General features: G+C 35.7%; 3 protein-coding genes across 5 annotated transcripts; all 3 read left to right on the top strand.

Annotated features, from left to right (window-relative positions):
- Positions 1-5767: 5767 nt before the first annotated feature.
- On the top strand, positions 5768-7117 carry LOC310717895 (uncharacterized protein). The gene is made up of 3 exons (XM_083526272.1): positions 5768-5840; positions 5917-6064; positions 6172-7117. Exons 1-3 carry the CDS (start codon positions 5798-5800, stop codon positions 6764-6766), a joined length of 786 nt encoding a protein of 261 aa, XP_083382398.1. The 5' UTR covers positions 5768-5797; the 3' UTR covers positions 6767-7117.
- A 2587-nt stretch (positions 7118-9704) lies between these two features.
- Positions 9705-11459, top strand: LOC310717121 (apolipoprotein A-Ia-like). The gene is made up of 4 exons (XM_083524804.1): positions 9705-9810; positions 10179-10228; positions 10329-10473; positions 10580-11459. Exons 2-4 carry the CDS (start codon positions 10186-10188, stop codon positions 11172-11174), a joined length of 783 nt encoding a protein of 260 aa, XP_083380930.1. The 5' UTR covers positions 9705-9810; positions 10179-10185; the 3' UTR covers positions 11175-11459.
- A 1112-nt stretch (positions 11460-12571) lies between these two features.
- On the top strand, positions 12572-18153 carry LOC310717116 (T-box transcription factor TBX10). Of its 3 annotated transcripts, XM_083524794.1 has the most exons (8): positions 12577-12942; positions 13066-13237; positions 13870-13971; positions 14841-15012; positions 15103-15258; positions 17306-17373; positions 17621-17742; positions 17831-18153. In XM_083524794.1, the coding sequence occupies exons 1-8, from the start codon at positions 12936-12938 to the stop codon at positions 17962-17964; spliced, it is 933 nt and encodes a 310-aa protein (XP_083380920.1). In that variant the 5' UTR covers positions 12577-12935; the 3' UTR covers positions 17965-18153. The 3 variants fall into 3 exon arrangements, with proteins under 3 accessions (XP_083380922.1, XP_083380920.1, XP_083380921.1); XM_083524796.1 differs by lacking the exon at positions 17831-18153 and having other exon boundaries at positions 12572-12942; positions 17524-17645; XM_083524795.1 differs by lacking the exons at positions 12577-12942; positions 13066-13237 and adding an exon at positions 13277-13450.
- The last annotated feature ends 150 nt before the right edge of the window (positions 18154-18303 follow it).

The following is an 18303-nucleotide window of genomic DNA, read 5'->3' as shown; positions in this document are numbered from 1 at the left end:
CTTCATTAACATGTTTACATGAGAGGGAAAAGGTCATCAACACAGTGAATAAAAATTATTTCCCTCTGTCTGTTGATAACTTTGGGACTTATGTTCGATATATATATATATATATAAGGAAGCAAAAGGGTTTTACGGTCAATCTTTTTTTTTATTATTTATTGGTAAAATGTACGATGATTTTAGCACCACCAAATAAATGTCAACAGCAACTGCTGAGATCTGACTGTGTGAGTGAGAGAGAGAGTGGTGAGAGAATGATTGCTTATCTCAGTTGTCTCTCTTATAAGTATGACTTATTGTTCAGCAATAAAAAAAAATGAACTAATTAGCTAATCTGTGCTGTGTTCATTTCCACACAACAGCATTTCGAACTGCAAAACAATTCACAGATTTATGTTTATGGGTCATTCTAGGTATCTTTTTATAACTAACATCTAGTTAATGCTGGTTTGTACAGATAAACATAAGTGAGTCAAATTACATTATTAAAAGTAAACAGAAAGAGTGCAATTAAGACTTATCAAGTAAAATGAACTACAGGTCCATCATTCTAAACAGTATATTACACATTTAAACATTACAATGTTTAAACCTACTTGCAAAATGAAACAAATTTAGGTTGTTAATGTATTAAAGTTATGTCCTGATGCCCTAATTCTTCAATTCTCTTAAATTGGAAATCACTCGCTACTGATGAGGGTGGTTCCATATGAACAGTTTAAAGATACATAAGATTTGTGTGAAGTGTCTGGAGGGTTAGACTCAAGAACCTTGAAGATTATTGGACTGTAAAGTAATTGGACTGTAAATAATATAAACATTTCTGCTACCAGAGCTCAGGACTACAATTTCTATGAACACTTTTACTCTCGAGTGTTTAGCGCTAAACAGCTGATAACACCTGGTTGGGACTATATTGAATAAACTATTGAGTATGGTTTTCCATGCTATTGTCATCTCTGGATTGTTCATTAGGGACAAATTTCTGACGTTAACATTTATATTTGTATTGATTTGTTTGTTAAGCTGGTTTATACAATGTCCACTGATAAAAATGCAATACAAATGTGCATTGAAATGTGTAAGGAGGTTTTTTTCACAGTTACTTTGAACTCCATTTTTTGTTGTATACCCTCAAAGTAAGACAATAGAACGCCCAGAGGAAATGGTAATTCACACTTGGTAAACCACAAGTGCTAACAGGAACTAACATGTTTCATGGGCATTCAAAAACTGCAACTATAAAGTAATAAAACAAGGTATAAAATGCTTCTCTTTACCTTCAAGTACATGTATAAGAAAATAAAAACTTTTCACAAATCCCCAATTTTGGGACAGTAACAGTAAGTCTAGTTGACTGCAGGTTATATGACACAACCCTAATTTTGACTGTTTAATTAGTTCTTAAGTTATCTTAATTAAAAATGCTTACAAATGAGATGTTTATAATCTAATCTAATCTAATCTAATCTAACCTAATCTAATCTAATCTAATCTAATCTAATCTAATATAATATAATATAATATAATATCATGAAAATCTCTACTCTCCTTTTACATGTAAAATGAAATTCCTCTGTCATGAATTTGAATAATACATCTTATGATTGCTAACTATCCCACTTACATTAATAATAATTGTATATACCTTGCACTGACATGTGATCTGTGTCCAGAGTTTAACATTTGGGCAACTTTTGTTTCTGTAAATTCGTTTCTGTAAAATCAATGATTAAATTTCCTTGCTAAAAATATTTAATCAGTCTGTGTTCAATGCTACTATAGAAGTGATTAGAGGAGTGAAGTGGTATATAAAGAAGAGGTTGGACAGTGGAATAAGTTCTGTGGATAGATGATTGCAAATTTGACATTTTGGACTCTGACAGAAGAACCTATTTAAGATGGAGAGCAGGAGAGATGATGTTAGAAGACTGCCTCACACACAATTAAACATGGAGGTGAACGCTTGGTTTGAGGTTGTTTTGGAACAGGGAAGGTTGGAGAGTTTTTAGGTAAAGGGAATACTGAACCAACATAGCTACGATTCCATACATCAACACCATGCAATTCGGTATAGACAGTGAATTCACAACAAAATAAGACAATGACCTGGGGCATACTTTCATGCTCTATAAAAGAGCAAACAGTCCCCACTGACATGCTCTGAAATCAAATGGAACTCAAAAACAATTAGATGTTAGGTGCTTCCAAATATATATATTATATATAAAACGTAATTTGTGAATCGTGATATAGTGACACAAGGCGATGGACTGCGTGGATCAGATTGGTGGAGATGATACATTGACAAATGATGTCACTGTTTATGTCTATTATTACTATATCTCTGGATTGTTGTATCTGTCAATATACAACAGAGAAAAAGAAAATATAAAATACAACCAGTTTTTGTGTTCAGCTAGAGTAATATAAAAAACTCGGATTGAAAGATTGTGATTAGATTGTTGGAAAATAAATACTATTATTGTATCTAATTTTAATAGACATATTTGATGGGATTTAAATGCATTTCTTTGTAAGTACAGTACAAGGAACACAAATACACACAACTTTACAGAGCTAAATGGATTATTTCAGGCATGAATTAAATGTGTACATTTGATTTTTCTTACTAGGAATTAAGTTTATTCTGAAAAAATAATTATTTCTAAAAGCTCACTGTGTATTTGGCACTCTGAGAGACATTTCTAAAGAAATAAATGACTTGATTTAATATCTGTAACAGCTCACAAAGTAGATCAGGTAAAACATGTAGCTCAGCAATTAAAGCAGTTTACCAGATTAGCAACAGTGTAACTGATAAACATTTGATAAGATACTCAAACTCAGCAATGGGTTTTCTGGTTTACTGAGATAATCCTAGGCCAAAGGTTTAACACTATCACGCTGTCACACACACATGCACACACAGATGTGCAGACTGCATTTTTTAGATCTACTGAAGCTTTGATTAAGATCATATTGTCTTTTTTTCTGGCCAACAATCGAAAATAACTACTTAACAAATATTTCTTCTGAATTTTTTATTTTTTTATGTCTGAAATTCAATGTAAACTCTTACAGGTTATCTCTAAAATGGCCTTTCAGAACATTTAGCACATCTTGATGATCACCTAGGCCTTTACTCCCTGCATGTGTGAATGTGAATCCCTCATTACATGATAAAAACAAAAAGAGCTGATGGCAGAGTTAATAGCTCTGGTCACTCCTTCACTCAGCATGCCTCTGGAGACGGCTGGCTCAATGGCCCCGTCTGTAAGAGATCAATCGACTGAATGGGTCTTGCAGCATGCTTGCTTGACAAAAGAAACAGGCATCCTGTAGCAGGAGATGCTAAATAACTCCAAAACATGGTTATCATTTAATTTGTACACATGGAAATAAGCACATTATGTGTCATTCAAACAATGTAAATGTGAACTAAAATTGAATGTAAAATGTAATTACTTATGATACTGTTGTCAGCAAATGATAGTTTTATATATATATATATATATATATATATATATATATATATATATATATATATATATATATATATATATATATATATGATTACATATATAATGATTGTTAAGCAAAAGTTTATTATATTTTTACTATATCATATTGCAGTGAAAAAAATGCAATATATATATATATATATAGTTGTAGACAATCTCAAAACTATAAATGCTTCGACATTGTCATTTAATGTTATGTCACAATTAAATACATTCTTGCTATTTAGTAGTTTGATTTAAAAAAAATAAAAATACAATCATGTCACATCTCTGCAAACCAATAAGCAGATCCTTCAGGTCTATAAAGATTTCCTAGACACAGCTGATTTACATCTGCAGGTTAATAATTAAGCTCACTGCCCCAAAGGACATACATGGTCTATGTATGATAAATAGAAATTGTGTCAAATGAAAATCTGGCAAGCATGTCTAAAGTACTAATATGGTAACTGTGTGTACAGTGGATATTGCAACATTCCTCCTTCATGGCTTTGAGCTTGCACCTGATGCCCTTTTCAAATGCAATCAACTCTGAAAAAGTACCTGAGCTTTCGACCCGATTAGGAGAAAACAAAGAAGGATAGTGGAAAAAAGACACCCACAGGGGCTGAACTCCAAAAGTCAGGATCTGTTTGGAGACAACTACATAGAATGTTAGGTTTTCTGATTAAGTCGCCTCCGGCTTGCTCATCAGGGACAAACTTACTTATAAAGAACATATTCACTTTTAATCACCACATTATCTGTGTAAAGCTGCTTTGAGACAATGTTCATTGTGAAAAGCGCTATACAAATAAAAATGAATTGAATTGAAATTCTGTCAGACAAATGAAATAGTCACTGTGATACATTATAGCACCAAAATTATGTGAATATCTGACTATAAACCCCCTATGTAGTTTCTTTTCTAAACTTTAGCCATGATGTTGATCTCACACTAAGTTCTAAAATGTATTTTTCTGCTGAAATTTTGATTCCCCTTTTCTGGAACCTAGAGGCCCAAACATGTTAAAGACTGACAATGCTCCTGTAAACAAAGAAAGCATATAAACATTTGCCAAGGATGGTATGGAAGAACTTGAGTGGCCTGCACAGAAAGCTATGTATGACAAGTATGACATCATTGCCCAATAATGCTGTAAGTGTTTCTGAATGGGCAGAAAATCTCACAAGCCTATTTAGTAAAAATCCTAAATAATTTAAGTCTGTTACAGCAGCAATAATGGACCAACTTTAACATGGAATGATGAACAAGTACATATGAGTGTGATAGCCATATAGTATGTAATATTAAACATGATTCAATTCACAAATCATTCCATTATGTAAAAAACAGCTATTATCTTTGTGGTTTTGAATATAAAACCCAAGCAGTGAAATCTAATGCATGCTTTAACCTGAGAAATTATATTTTGTGGTAAAATTTACATTACGCCACAGCCATGTTCTATTCTACCAGCAATGTAGCTCACTCAAACAAACAGAAAATATACTAAATCTTTCTCAGATCAAATTCAAAATATAGACTAAAACTGCACGTCTGGGGGTCTGACCCAATATACAGCATTTTGCCATTTTACAGCAATAAAAAGAGAACGTATTCAAATTTTTTTGTTTCGCAAAGATATCAAAAGATCATAGTCACTAATGAGCTTAAGATATCGTAATGTCCTCACAGCATTTTTTAGATTCTATTGACTGTTTGAGAGTGGCCATTGTACCCAGCTGCTCCAATAGGGCTTGAGGGTTGAGGTCCAGCTCCACGAAGGCACTTTCACACCCTTCGTTCTGCCCCCTCCCCCTTCCTTGGGTCTTATAAAATGGCGACATCTGCCTCAAGTTCTTCAGTCTCTTCTAGACCTCCATCAACAGGTAAGCAGTTTCTTTAGTCTGGGAGATTCTAAAGAACGACCCTAGCTGGTTTGAAAAGAAGTTTGAGTGTGGTTAGCTTGTACTGCTTATAAAAACGCTATTAAACAATCACAGGTATGACTTAGCTTTAGAGTGTAGCTGCAGAGGAAACGTGTTTTTAGATCTGACTGTAAAATCTATACCTCAGTGAGTCTGTATCAATAAAGGAACAAATTAACTACTTAATGTGCCAAATTATAATAACAGAGTAATTAACATGCCAAATGTATTAGTTTCTGTGTCTTTTCTTATTTGGACTAAACAAGGTGTTTTTTTGCATTGTAATTATTGCAATTTTAAACTTCATTTACAGTTATGAGATGTTGATTTTTCTTCTTCTTTCTTCTTAGAGATCCACCATGAAGTTTGTGGCTCTAGCTCTAGCTGTTCTGCTGGCTGCAGGTAAATATTTTTACATCCCACAGTACAAGCTTTGTATAATTACTTAAAGTAAATTCTTACAAAAATGTCTGTCCAGGATGCCAGGCACGATTCTTGCAGGCTGATGCTCCACCATCTCAGTATGAGCACATTAGATCTGCAGTGGTGACCTACCTCGGCCAGGTTAAGGACACAGCACAGAAAGCAATTGGTCATCTCGATGATGCTGAGTTTAAGGATTACAAGTAAGAAATAAAGCTAGCATTTTAAAAAATTAACTCTTGCTCACAACTTAAGCAGTCGACAATATATTGTTCATCGATTAAAATTTTCTTCTTTTCTTCCTTCATAGGGCACGCCTCACTCAGGGCCTGGAAAACATCGAAACCATGCTCAAGTCTTCCTCGGAATCCCTTGCCCCATTCCGTGAGGGACTCGGACCCCAGATTGTTGAGTCCTTTTCTGGTGTTCGGGAGAGGATTTCCAATGACCTGGAGGAGCTGCGCAAGGAGCTGGAGCCTAAGCGTGAGCAGCTGCGTCAGGTTATAAAGAAGCATCTGGAGGAGTACCGTGCAAAGCTGGAGCCTTTGCTGAAGGAGTACTCTGAGAAGAACCGCAAGCAGGTAGATGACTTCAAGGCTAAGTTCGAGCCTGTAATCAAGGAGCTGCAGGAGAAGATCAGGGTTAATGTGGAGGAGACCAAGTCCAAGCTGACCCCCATTGTGGAAACTATTCGCAACAAGCTGACCAAAGGGCTTGAGGAGCTGAAGGCCACATTTGGACCGCATGCCCAGGAGTACAGGGAGCAGATTGAGGATGCTTTGAATGATCTGAAAAAGAAGTATGAAAGTGGTGAGCTGCAAGCAAAACTCAAGAATTTGGGTGAGGAGCTTAGGCCCCAGCTGAATGGTATCTATAGCACGATTGAAAAGTCTTTGAGGTCATAAGGACTCTCTTCCTTTTCGCCCACAGTGCAGTCCTAATAACAATCTTTCCATATATCTTTACCTACATGCTGTTATTATCAGCTGGGGCTTGTGAGGCCTGTCATCACCAAGATCTCTTGCCTCTCTTTTCAAGATCTCTGCACTTTCCATTCACCACATGGGTGGATGCAAAACTGGACTTTGCTTTTTAACTTACAACATGGCATTCTGTTAAATCTACTGTATCCAGCACATACTAAAGTAAACATTTTGTGTAACATTCTTAAATGTTTGTTTAATGTTTTGCTGTGTTTCACTGTTTTCCAAAAACAAATAAAAGAAATGGCTTAATAAAGTAATTTTACAAATCAATCATTTTTGTTATGTTGTTGTATGTAAGGGAGGTGGTACATTAGTGGTTAATGTATTAGACCTTGAATTTGAAAGTCGTGAGTTCAAATCCCAGTCACACCATGATGTGAATCCTGGGCCCCTGAGCAAGGCCCTGAACCCTAAAGCTGCTCTGGATACGGTTATCTGCCAAATGCTGTTTTATGATGTCTTTTGAAATAATAGTTATTACTTTTAACTCTAAATTGGTGCAGTGGCATTTGCAGTGCAGTGGCAAACTACTGCTTAAACATTTGTATATAGTAAATAATGCATACTTTATTTATCACATACAACCTTTTACAGGTTTTGTGGGTGAAAGACTTTAAAGTCATTATTTAGTTATCAATTCAGCTGACAAATTAGTAATTAAATCAACAAGAACAAATTGTACAAAATTTAAAACAAAATATTTTTATAATTAGAAATGATTTAGGATGTAGTTCAAAAACTCCACTTTGATCTATTTTCGATGAATAATGTTAGTCGTTAGGTTTGTCTAATTAGTATATTTTGTCTGGATATGAAACAGCGGTGTATCTTGACATCCAGGCCATTATTATTTAACCACAACAACAACAACAACAACAACAATCTCTCATCAACGCCTTGGGTGGTTCCTTGAAATTCCGGAGTAAGAACGGGAGCTTTGAGGATGGATTTGGACTGTAGTTAATGTCAACAGTCTGCTACACTGACTCAGGACTACAGTTTGCTTCTGATCACCATCACTGCACCCCGCAACATCGTTTATCTGCAATAAATGGACCCTCTTGAGTCTGGTTCCTCTCAAGGTTTCTTCCTTAAGCCATCTTGGGGAGCTAAATATCCAGACTGGAGCCAATTGTTCCTTTTTCAATCACAGAAAAACAGATACAGTATATCTTCAGGCAAAGTGATTCAAGTGTATTTGTAGTTTCACTCATCATGTTTTGACTACCATCAGTGGTGGAATTTAGTGGAGAAAAGGTCTAGATAAACAAATGGACAAGTCTTACATATCTGCTCCAGCTGCTGCAACTGCTGTGACCTGTGATAGCAACTGCTCTACCTCTTGCATAGCCTCAGGTCATGGTCCAGAAGATGCATACCAAGATTTGTGTTATTTTGCAATGCCATTGAAATTCAGCCTCACATTCAGTAATTGGAAAAAAGAAATATAAATTTAGCACACAATGTTCTATTATAAAAGGGGAAAATGAAAGCTATAGACTTACACTTACATACATTGCACACTTGAGTTTTATTACATCATGTTTTTACATTTTCCATTGCTTTACAGAGGTTTTGGGTTTCAGAATTTGTTTGTTAATGTTTGTTCAGACAGATCTCAAGATGATTTGAGCTAAATCTGTTGAAAATTAGAACTTTGGGGACAAGTATCCTGTCATTGGGCTTATGTCTCTATTGACCATTAGATGGCACTGTCACGAAAACTGTTGCATAGCCTCAGGTCGTGGTCCTGAAGTTGCTGACTCAGTTTTGTGTCAGTTTTAAAAGTAATTGTCGAGACACAAACTTACTTTCTGTTTTGTGGCTTTGCTGTTATTATTAAAAAAGTCGATTAGAATATTTAGCATTCTTTTAATATCTTTTGTTAACATTTCTCCAAAGGTGATTGGTGACAAATTCTGTGATGACAAAAATGCTTGTGACAAAATATGTAAGAAATTCAGTTGAAACTGAAATGATAGAGTGTGAGTTGTTTCAACTCTGCCTTTCAAAAGTAATGACCGTAAATGCACTTCCAAACTAGGCCCACATTTGACCCGATGGTGGTGCCAGAGCATTAGAAGTACTTGGCCTAAATTTGATCAGGATGTTCCTTTGGCCCGTCTCAATCATTGTGGCAAATTTCACAACTTATTTTTTTCATGACAATTCTATGGGCTTCCATAGCATGAAGAAAAGAAGAGGTGGAACAGCATTAGAATAATCCACCATCGACACTTGGCCCTATAAAAATAATAGAACAAATATTTCATAATGATTTAATATATTTTTAATATATTAATATTAAAAAATGATGAATTACACAAACCTCTCCAAGATGTAAAATTACAAAGCAAAATCTTTTCATATAACTGTATTAATAAAGTATATTCTGTCAGATGTGTGTCAAGCTCACAGACTCCCAAACCCTGTCCTGGAATAATGCACATTTAAATGCTTTCCGTGATTCCAGAACACCTGATTAAACTAATAATAAATAAATTAAACTTAATAGAAGTGGGTGCATTCAATAAGAGAAAACACAACAATGTGAAAGGGGGGATTTTTTTAAGGACCAGGGTTATGGACACTATAATCTATCTTAACACTACACAACACGTTTTTTTTATATTATTTTATTTTCCCCATCAAGTTTCTGAAACATTAAAGCACTCACTGTATTTGACTATTGCATTAAAATGATATCAAAAGCTAGTTCAGTGATATGTTTGAGATCCGGACATGTCCTCACAGCACTTTTTAGCCTCTGCTGACCCCTTTACATTGCTGACCATTGTACCCACCTCTTCAAATGGATCATTTAGGGATGGAGGGTTGAGGTCCAACTCCATGAAGGTACTATCACACCCTCCATCTGGTTTCCTCCCCCCCACTATGGCCCTATAAAATAGCTACCTTTGCTTCAAGTTCCCCAGTCTCTTCCAGACCCACACCATCACCAGGTAAGTTTAAAACGTTTTTTGCTAGGAAGGACACTGGCTTTGTTTGAATGGTAAATCATTGGCAAAAAAATAGGCTTTAAGCATTTCCTTGAATGGGGGAATTTACTCACTGCAGTATGGTACATTAATTTGTCCAATAAGATTTTAATAAAACATTTATATCTAAATGAACGGTCTTTATATCTCACATTTGTGTAAATGAAATTAGATTCATTTGGGACATCTTAAGACTGTTCCATGTCTTGATTATGCATTCCATACACAATTTTGTTCATTGTTTACTTTTGTTCACTGTAATGAAAAAAAGTAAATCAGTTCTCCAATCCTTTCATACTTTTGACAATTTGCTTTTTTTTGTCTCTTTACAGATCCAACATGAAGTTTGTAGCTCTAGCTCTAGCCTTTCTGTTGGCTGCAGGTAAAACACTATTTTTTTATACAACAAGCTTTGCACATAACTAACAAGATAAATGAATAAACAAAAAACAAAAAAATTCTTATTTAAAATTCATGTCCAGGTTGCCAAACTAAATCGGTGCAGGCTGAAGCTCCAACTCAGTATGAGCACATCAGAGCTGGGGTGGTAACCTACCTCAACCAGGCTAAAGATACAGCGCAAAAGGCTATCGCCCAACTTGATGATGACAAGTTCAAGGATTACAAGTAGGAGATCAACCTAGCATACATCATTCAGTGAACACTGACCTTAGCTTTACTCTTTCAAATACTGACCCTGTCATGGTATTTTATTCTTCTCTTTTCTGCATAGGGCACGCCTCACTCGTGGCCTGGAGGCCATTGAGTCCTTGATCAACTCTGCCGCTGAGAGCCTTGCCCCAATCCGTGGGGGAATTGGACCCCAGATAGTCGATCTCTTCTCTGCCTCGCGTCAGAAGGCTGCCGAAGACCTGGAGCAACTGCGCAAAGAGCTGGAGCCAAAATGGGCAGAGCTGCGTGAGGTTGTGAAAAAGCATCTCGAAGAGTACCGTACATTGACGGAGCCTGCACTAAAGGAGTACTCTGAGAAGAATCACCAGGTAGTGGAGGAGTTTAAAAACAAGTTTGAGCCTATCGTCAAAGAGCTGCAGGAGAAATTCAAGTACAATGTGGAGGAGACCAAGTCCAAGCTGACCCCCATTGTGGAAATCATTCGCAACCATCTAACCAAGATCCTTGAGGACCTGAAAACCACATATGGACCCCACATCCAAGAGTATAAAGAGCAGTATGAGAAAAACATTGATGAGCTGCGAAAGAAGTATGAATCTGGCGAGCTGCTCGAGAAGGCAAAGAAGTTGGTTGAGGAACTCAGGCCACAGTTTTTGGGTATCTATGATACCATTGACAAGGCTTTAAAGGAATAAACACTCTCATTCCCCTTTTTTGCTCACAGCGCAGGTTTATATTTTAATTGCCCTTTATCCTGTTATCATCAGTTATCCCAGGGTCTTTTCAAGACTTTCCACATTTCATTCACCACATGTGCTGATGCAAGATTTTTTTTTCTCCTCTTTATGTATTGCTGAATGCCATTCCTTTGGATCAACTGTAGCAAGCATATGCTAATGTAAAGGTTTCTGTGTAACATTCATAAAAGCTTTTGCTTTGCTAAAAGAATGGCTCAATAAAATACAAACTGTTTCATGTAATTTCCTTATGTTTCATGTGTTGTCATTTAAAAAAAAAAAAAAAAAAAAAAAGAAGGAGCCTTGCCTCTTTTACACTCAATTAATATATTCTTTATCAGCACAGTGCAATTTAAAACCATTCCTTAACAACTACTTTCAGTACATAATTCAAATGCATCAGTGAAATAACACAGTTTACTTTTAAACATTTTTGCAGGTCAAACAAATAACAATTCCATCATTAATTGTTTACAATGTGATCTAGAAGTTTTATGCATTTGCTCAAGCATCCATGAGAAAACAAAATACATGGCGTTGAGTATTTCGATTATTAGGATAATAAATCAAAAGAAACTGACGAATCCTGTCTGACATTTTTGTTAGTGAGCTGTTTTTATTAGTATTAGATGGATTAGAAACCACATGACTTCCCTCAGGCAAAGCTATATCAGCACTAACCCATAATCCTGCACCATGAGTATTTTTATTCAGCCTTTAGTTTTTATGCTAAAACCTCTTTAAATATTTAACACCTCTCTACTCACTAATGCTTAAATTTGCAATTAAAAATAATGTATCCACATTTAAATTCATTTAACAGATAATTTCTTTAAAAAGCAACACAAAATTGATCTATTCATGATCCCTGAACTTTACCCTGCAGGTCAATTTAAATAATAAACTAAAAATATAGTTTGCTATGAAATCATTAGTTTAAATCTGTAATTTGTAAAACAGCCAGCACTTTTGTCAGAGCTGGTGTTACACAAAATTAATCTAAACCTTCTGAAAAATCAGACGATAAAATTCTGTAACAGTGTAGCATGACATCTGATTAATACTTACATCCATTTTGAGTGATTTGTTTCACAGTAGGTTAGGATAACTAATGTAATAAAACAATTTATGATCATGGATTCTTGTACTTTGTTCTGATTCTCATATGTAGGACATTATTAACTGATCCATTTTATCTGCCTGACATCTGCCTCCAGGCAACATGGAGGTCAGTTTATTTAGCACAAAGCTAAGGGCACAGTTGAAATCCAGTGGTCAAAGGGCAACACAGAGCACCCCTCTTTCCATGTTTCACCTTTCCACCAGAGACTCATGCTGAAAAAGCAATTAGCTGTGTGTCGAGGGCAGCCAGTGATTTTTAGGGACGTGTGATCAATCTGGTCACTAAGACTTATGTCTACAGATGGTGTCCTGTCTTCACTCAATATTGTAAGGCAATATATTTGTAATTAATCTGTATCTGGTCTTTGGTACGTCGTCTCAAAGGATCTGTGTGACATCAACGAATGAGGTGTTGAATTAAGCCCTACTTAGCATTTTAGTGTGTATAAAAGCCAGCCAACTGAGCTTGATTTAGCTTGGCTGGTCCAGTGCCAGACACAGACACTCTCATTTGGAAGCAAATTCTAGCAAATTCTGGATTTCGTTGAGAAAACACAAGAAGTAAACAGATTTCAATTTGTTTACAAAGAAGCTGTGATGAACGGTAAATTGCTATCTACCATGTTAATATTTTGATTAAAACCAAAAGCATTGCTTTCTGTATATACTTTGTTAAGAATATGTGTAATATAATTATATTCTTGTCTTATTTCATCTTCTTTCCTAGTTTCAAAACTAATGCCGACTTGTTCAATGGGCTCACCTCGCCTTTCAGAGGACACTGGCCCCTGTGCCAAAGCCCCTCAGGTCGCAAGGATCAGGGTTCAGCTGGAAACATACAGGCTTTGGCAACAGTTTGACCAGCTTGGCACTGAAATGATAGTTACAAAAGCTGGGAGGTTAGAACAAACATTTCATCATTACAGGGAACTGCATGTACATGTATAACTTTATTAATTCTATATATAAAACATAGTGTATTTATGGGAAGTTTAGGACCACAAATAAAAACACAAAAATGGGGTTTGCCACGAATACATTTCACCAAAATGATGTTTTGTTATTTACTTTTAAATCTTGGCCAGACTGTCTTCCTAAGAGGATAGCATTGGGTAAGCAGTACCATGGGCATGGTGGGTAAATCAGTCAGTCTGTTTACTAATATCTAAAATCTTTTCATCTAACAAAGTAAATGGCATACTTTCATAATGTTTTGGATAGTCATAGATAAATTAGCATAATCCAAACCAGTTCAGTATGTATTTACATAGCATCTGTCCACATGGCAGTGATGTTTCTGCTCTGCATTTGGAAATATGTTTTAAATATAAAACTTTTCTCCTATTTAAATTCCAGGAAAAAGTGGCAAGCTTGCTAAAGCTTATCATTTCAGGTCTCACTTGAGAGATATTTAATGTCAGACACTTTTACCTGATTACTTGATTTTTACCACAATAATAGTAAGAGCTATATTATTTTACCACTGGACTGAATTTCCAACATGATTATGCTCTTGTGTGTGTTTTAAAAGGAGAATGTTTCCTACATTTCAAGTACAAATCACAGACATGGACCCTGCAGCAGATTATGTTCTCCTCATGGACTTCATTCCAGTGGATGACAAGAGATACAGGTACCAAATTTATCATAGGGTTCTTTAGTTTCTCTGAAGGAACGCCTAACTGTTCATATCTATCACTCTATAAGACAGGTAACTCCTCCATGAAGTGAGGAATTATGAATTCTCCCATGAACCCATCAATAACCATTTTATTTAAAGAGTATAGATTGTTTAACATTATCTATATTGGTAAAAAGACAGCTTGGATTTTTAATATCTTAAGCTTGTCAATAACATCTGGACTTCAGTGTCATTGACATTATTAAGGTAACTGAAATGTGGAGCTGGAACTGATGTGACTTTGTGGGGATTTTCCCATTACTTAGTATCATGGACGTTATTAAGATCATTGAAATCCGGAGGTGGGAACTGGTTTGAATTTGTGGGGAATTTCCCATTACTTAGTTGATCTAATGTGAATAGGAATTGTAAAGCATCTTCAAGAGTATAGATTAAAATCTATTGTTGGTAAGTTCCAAAATTATAAAAAAAAAATAACCATGTTACAATCTGATATTACTCTCTTTTCTGACTGTGATAAACTTCAAAACTTTTTTGCATCTTTAAAAATGTTTTGGTTGCAACATACTGTATAACTGCAAGTGACTGTTTTTAATCCAACCTCTGCCCACTGCTGAAAAATTACTAGGATCTGCAAAGTCTTACCATTTCTGCTGCTAATGCTGAACTAAGTCCATTATATTTACTAAGGGATTTTGCATAAGTCTGATATCAAAATCTCAGAATAATGTTCTCTTGCTCTTTATTTCTTATTACTAGAGAATTCCAAGAGCTGGATCACTAGGAACAACTTATCATCTGGATGGACTGTAAATAGTTGTATTGACTGTGATTACTTTTTTCTGTGTTTGTCTTTGTAGGTACGCTTTTCATAGCTCTTCATGGCTCATGGCGGGTCGTGGAGATGTTGCAATCCCAGGTAGAGTGCACTTTCACCCAGATTCGCCAGCACGTGGATCCCAGTGGATGAAACAAACTGTCTCATTTGACCGCCTCAAACTCACCAACAACCTTCTGGATGACAATGGCCATGTAAGTTGCAGACTAGAAAACTCAGTGCTATGCTGTGTACATGCAAATATGCATTAAATTAGTATGCATCTGTATTTTTTTATTGTGCAGATCATCCTAAACTCCATGCACCGCTATCAACCAAGGCTGCATATAGTGTTTGTGGACCAAAGTAGGGACAGTCAGCGCTCAGCTCACCGCAATTTCTGCACATTCTCCTTCCCAGAAACAAGGTTCATTGCAGTCACCGCCTACCAGAACCACAGGGTAACTAAATGCCTATATAGTCCTTGTATTAATATTTGTCTTGGCCTTGTCTCAAATGTGAAAAGGACTATTGATTTAGTTAACAGAGGCGGGGATTCCTATGATACAGGAATAAAATAATAGAAATAATATGATTCACAACAAAACCATGCTGAATCTGCTAATCTGAATGGTAGGAAAGTGTTATTTTTCATTATAGAATACATTAGTAATAACAGACAGCTCCTTTTTTATATAAACTCATTTTAATAAATCATTGTTTCTGAAGTCACAGCTAATTAAGCAGATGTGGCCATGTAATTTAATTTCCACATAAAATTAATAATAAATAGATTAGAAATTTCCCGTGGGCTCACCACCTGCAGGAGGGACCGTAAGGGACGGTGCTGTGAGGATTGGGCAGCAGTCGAAGGCGGGGGCCTGCTTAGACTGCTGCCCCCGCGACCCGAGTTACGGATAAGCGGGAGAAAATGAATGATGAATGAATGAATAGATTAGAAATTGTTGTTTGGTTGTTAACAAAGTAAAATGGTCAATGATTGATATCATTAAGCATTCTGTAGACATTTACTGAAGCAGTCTCTAGTTTGAGTTCTAAAATAGTAAAGCTACAGGAAAGATATAATATTATTGCTGCATTATTGCAACAGAAAAAAATTGATTGGTAAGGGAACAACTGTATATAGCTGTTATAATGTAAGTAATAATATATCATTTCAAATGTAACTATAAACATAGTTAATAATAATGTTGAATGAATAAAGAATGTTAAGATCATTGTTGTGATATAAATAACTTGTACCATTAGTGGACCATTATCAACTATATTTAAATATTACTTTAAGTAAAATTAAGTAAAATGTTGTGTAATGATGTCACACATCTGGTACTTCCCTAATCAAGTAAATAACTTGGATAATTGTCAGCATTTGTTTTGAGTTGTCAGGGATGGAGTAATCGGGCCATGTGTCTCTGACAAACTCCAAAAGTATTGTGAGTGATCTAATCATACAGTGCATTCAGACAGTATTCGGACATTTATTTGTGCATTTTATGTTGCAGTCTGATACTAAAATGCTTACATTTTGTCCACATGAAACTACATTCCATTTCACCCACCCAAAAGCAAAAAACTGATTTGTAATAACTTTGCAATTTTACAAAAACCTGAAATGTCACACTGACGTAGAATTCAAAACCATTGCTATGACTCTTTAGCTCAAGTGAATCACATTTTTCTGGATGATTTCGATCATTAATGATCATTACACTTTCATTATAGTCCATTTTTGGCACATTCAACAGATTGACATTACAATTTGGAAAGGCCGAACAGCTGAAAATGCATGACAAAGCAAAAATGCAATTATTTTGTTGCATGGAAGTTTCCAAAGAGCACAGTGACCTCCTTAATTCTTAAATCATAAAAGTTTGTAAAACACTAAGAAAATCACGGTCATTTAGAGTGAGTTCCAATGAAGGTCAGAAAGTTAACCATCACTGCAACACTGCACTGATCCTGTCTTCATTGCAAAGTGTCCAAACATATCCTCAGTGCAAAGTCAAATCCTGTATGAAAAAAAACCCAAATAGGACACAATTCTGTATCTCGGATCTACTGGCAGTGACTTTGACCTCATAGCTTGTTTTTTTATAGACAAGTACATGCCTTTCCAAATCATGTTTAATCAATTGATTGTGCCACAGGTGGGCTACAATCAAAGTGTAGAAAGATCTCAAAGATGATCCAGAAAAATCATGTAGTATAATATAAATATCATGAAGTCTATCTTTTTTTGTGTGTAGATTGATGTAAAAAAAAGCATTATAGGTTTAAAATACAGCATACTGTAATAAAATGTAAAGAAATATGAAGGGGTTTATATACTGAATGCCCTGTTCTCCTGCAATCATCACCTGAGATGGATGTTATTATTTAGGACTGTATGGCCCTAAAGACATTTCTATTTAAAAGAGACTATAAAATATTATGTAAAATCATGTTGTGCTTATTGTCCTTATCTGTGTATCATTTTCTTCTGTTTAGATCACACAGCTGAAGATAGCTAGCAATCCATTTGCTAAAGGCTTCCGTACAACTGATGCTAATAACTGGTAGGTCCTTTTTCTCTTGCTGAATCATCTCATGGTCATGTGTATATTCTGGTCAAGTTATGGTCAATATTCCTTTTTTCTATTTTATAATTAACCAGTAACATATTTTAAGTGAGTATATGTTTATTTCTTATTTTTATTGAACACCAGGAGACCACACTCCAAATGCAAAGACCTAAAGCTTGGTCTGCAGTGGCACAACTTGCTTTGAGCTATAATCTAAAACACTACCATGTTTCTCGGGCAGGTTTGCAGAAGGGTCCAAGTCTCAAATTTCTCATTCCCTTCTGCATTTGCACTCTCAAGAGAGCACACCGCACCCAGGCATGTCTTCTGAGGAGCAGAGGACGGAAAACCAGAATGTAAACCGTAAGTCAATTTCTACCGTGATAGATGTGATTAAATTATCCTAAAGTGTTTAATTCTCACGTATAAATATATATACGGCCATTCACAGATGGAGCAACCAGTACTACTGAGAGGAAGAGGAGGAGGAGACATGCTCATGTCCACACATCTCCTGTTGTCCCTCTGCCTCACTGTCAGTGGGACGACTCTCTTCAGAGACCAGACAGAAACCACCTTGACTAAAGAAAAGTCAGCATGTCTTTGTTTCATAGTTTTCTTGTAAAGTCGTCTTATAATCTCCTGATAGTGCATGATGTGTGTAATTAATGAGTGTGTAAAGACTTTTGTTTGCTTCAACAATCTTTCAATGACTGATAATAAACTTCTGGCCTTTTCCTCAGAATTGATAAACACTGATTTGTATGGTAACAAGCATTTTAACATTCATGAACTTCTTTACTTTAACTTGAAACTTTAACTAGCAGTCAGTCCTTCAACTTCTACCAGAGTTTTTCCAAACATAAGTATCCGTACTTCTACTTGAGTGAAAGATGTGTGTACTTTTGCCATCTCTGCACACAC

This window comes from Silurus aristotelis (assembly GCF_946808225.1).
Source record: "Silurus aristotelis genome assembly, chromosome: 22".
In the NCBI taxonomy this organism is placed as follows: Eukaryota; Metazoa; Chordata; class Actinopteri; order Siluriformes; family Siluridae; genus Silurus; species Silurus aristotelis.
Note: the sequence above shows the minus strand (reverse complement) of the source record. Positions and strands in the feature narration are given on the sequence as shown.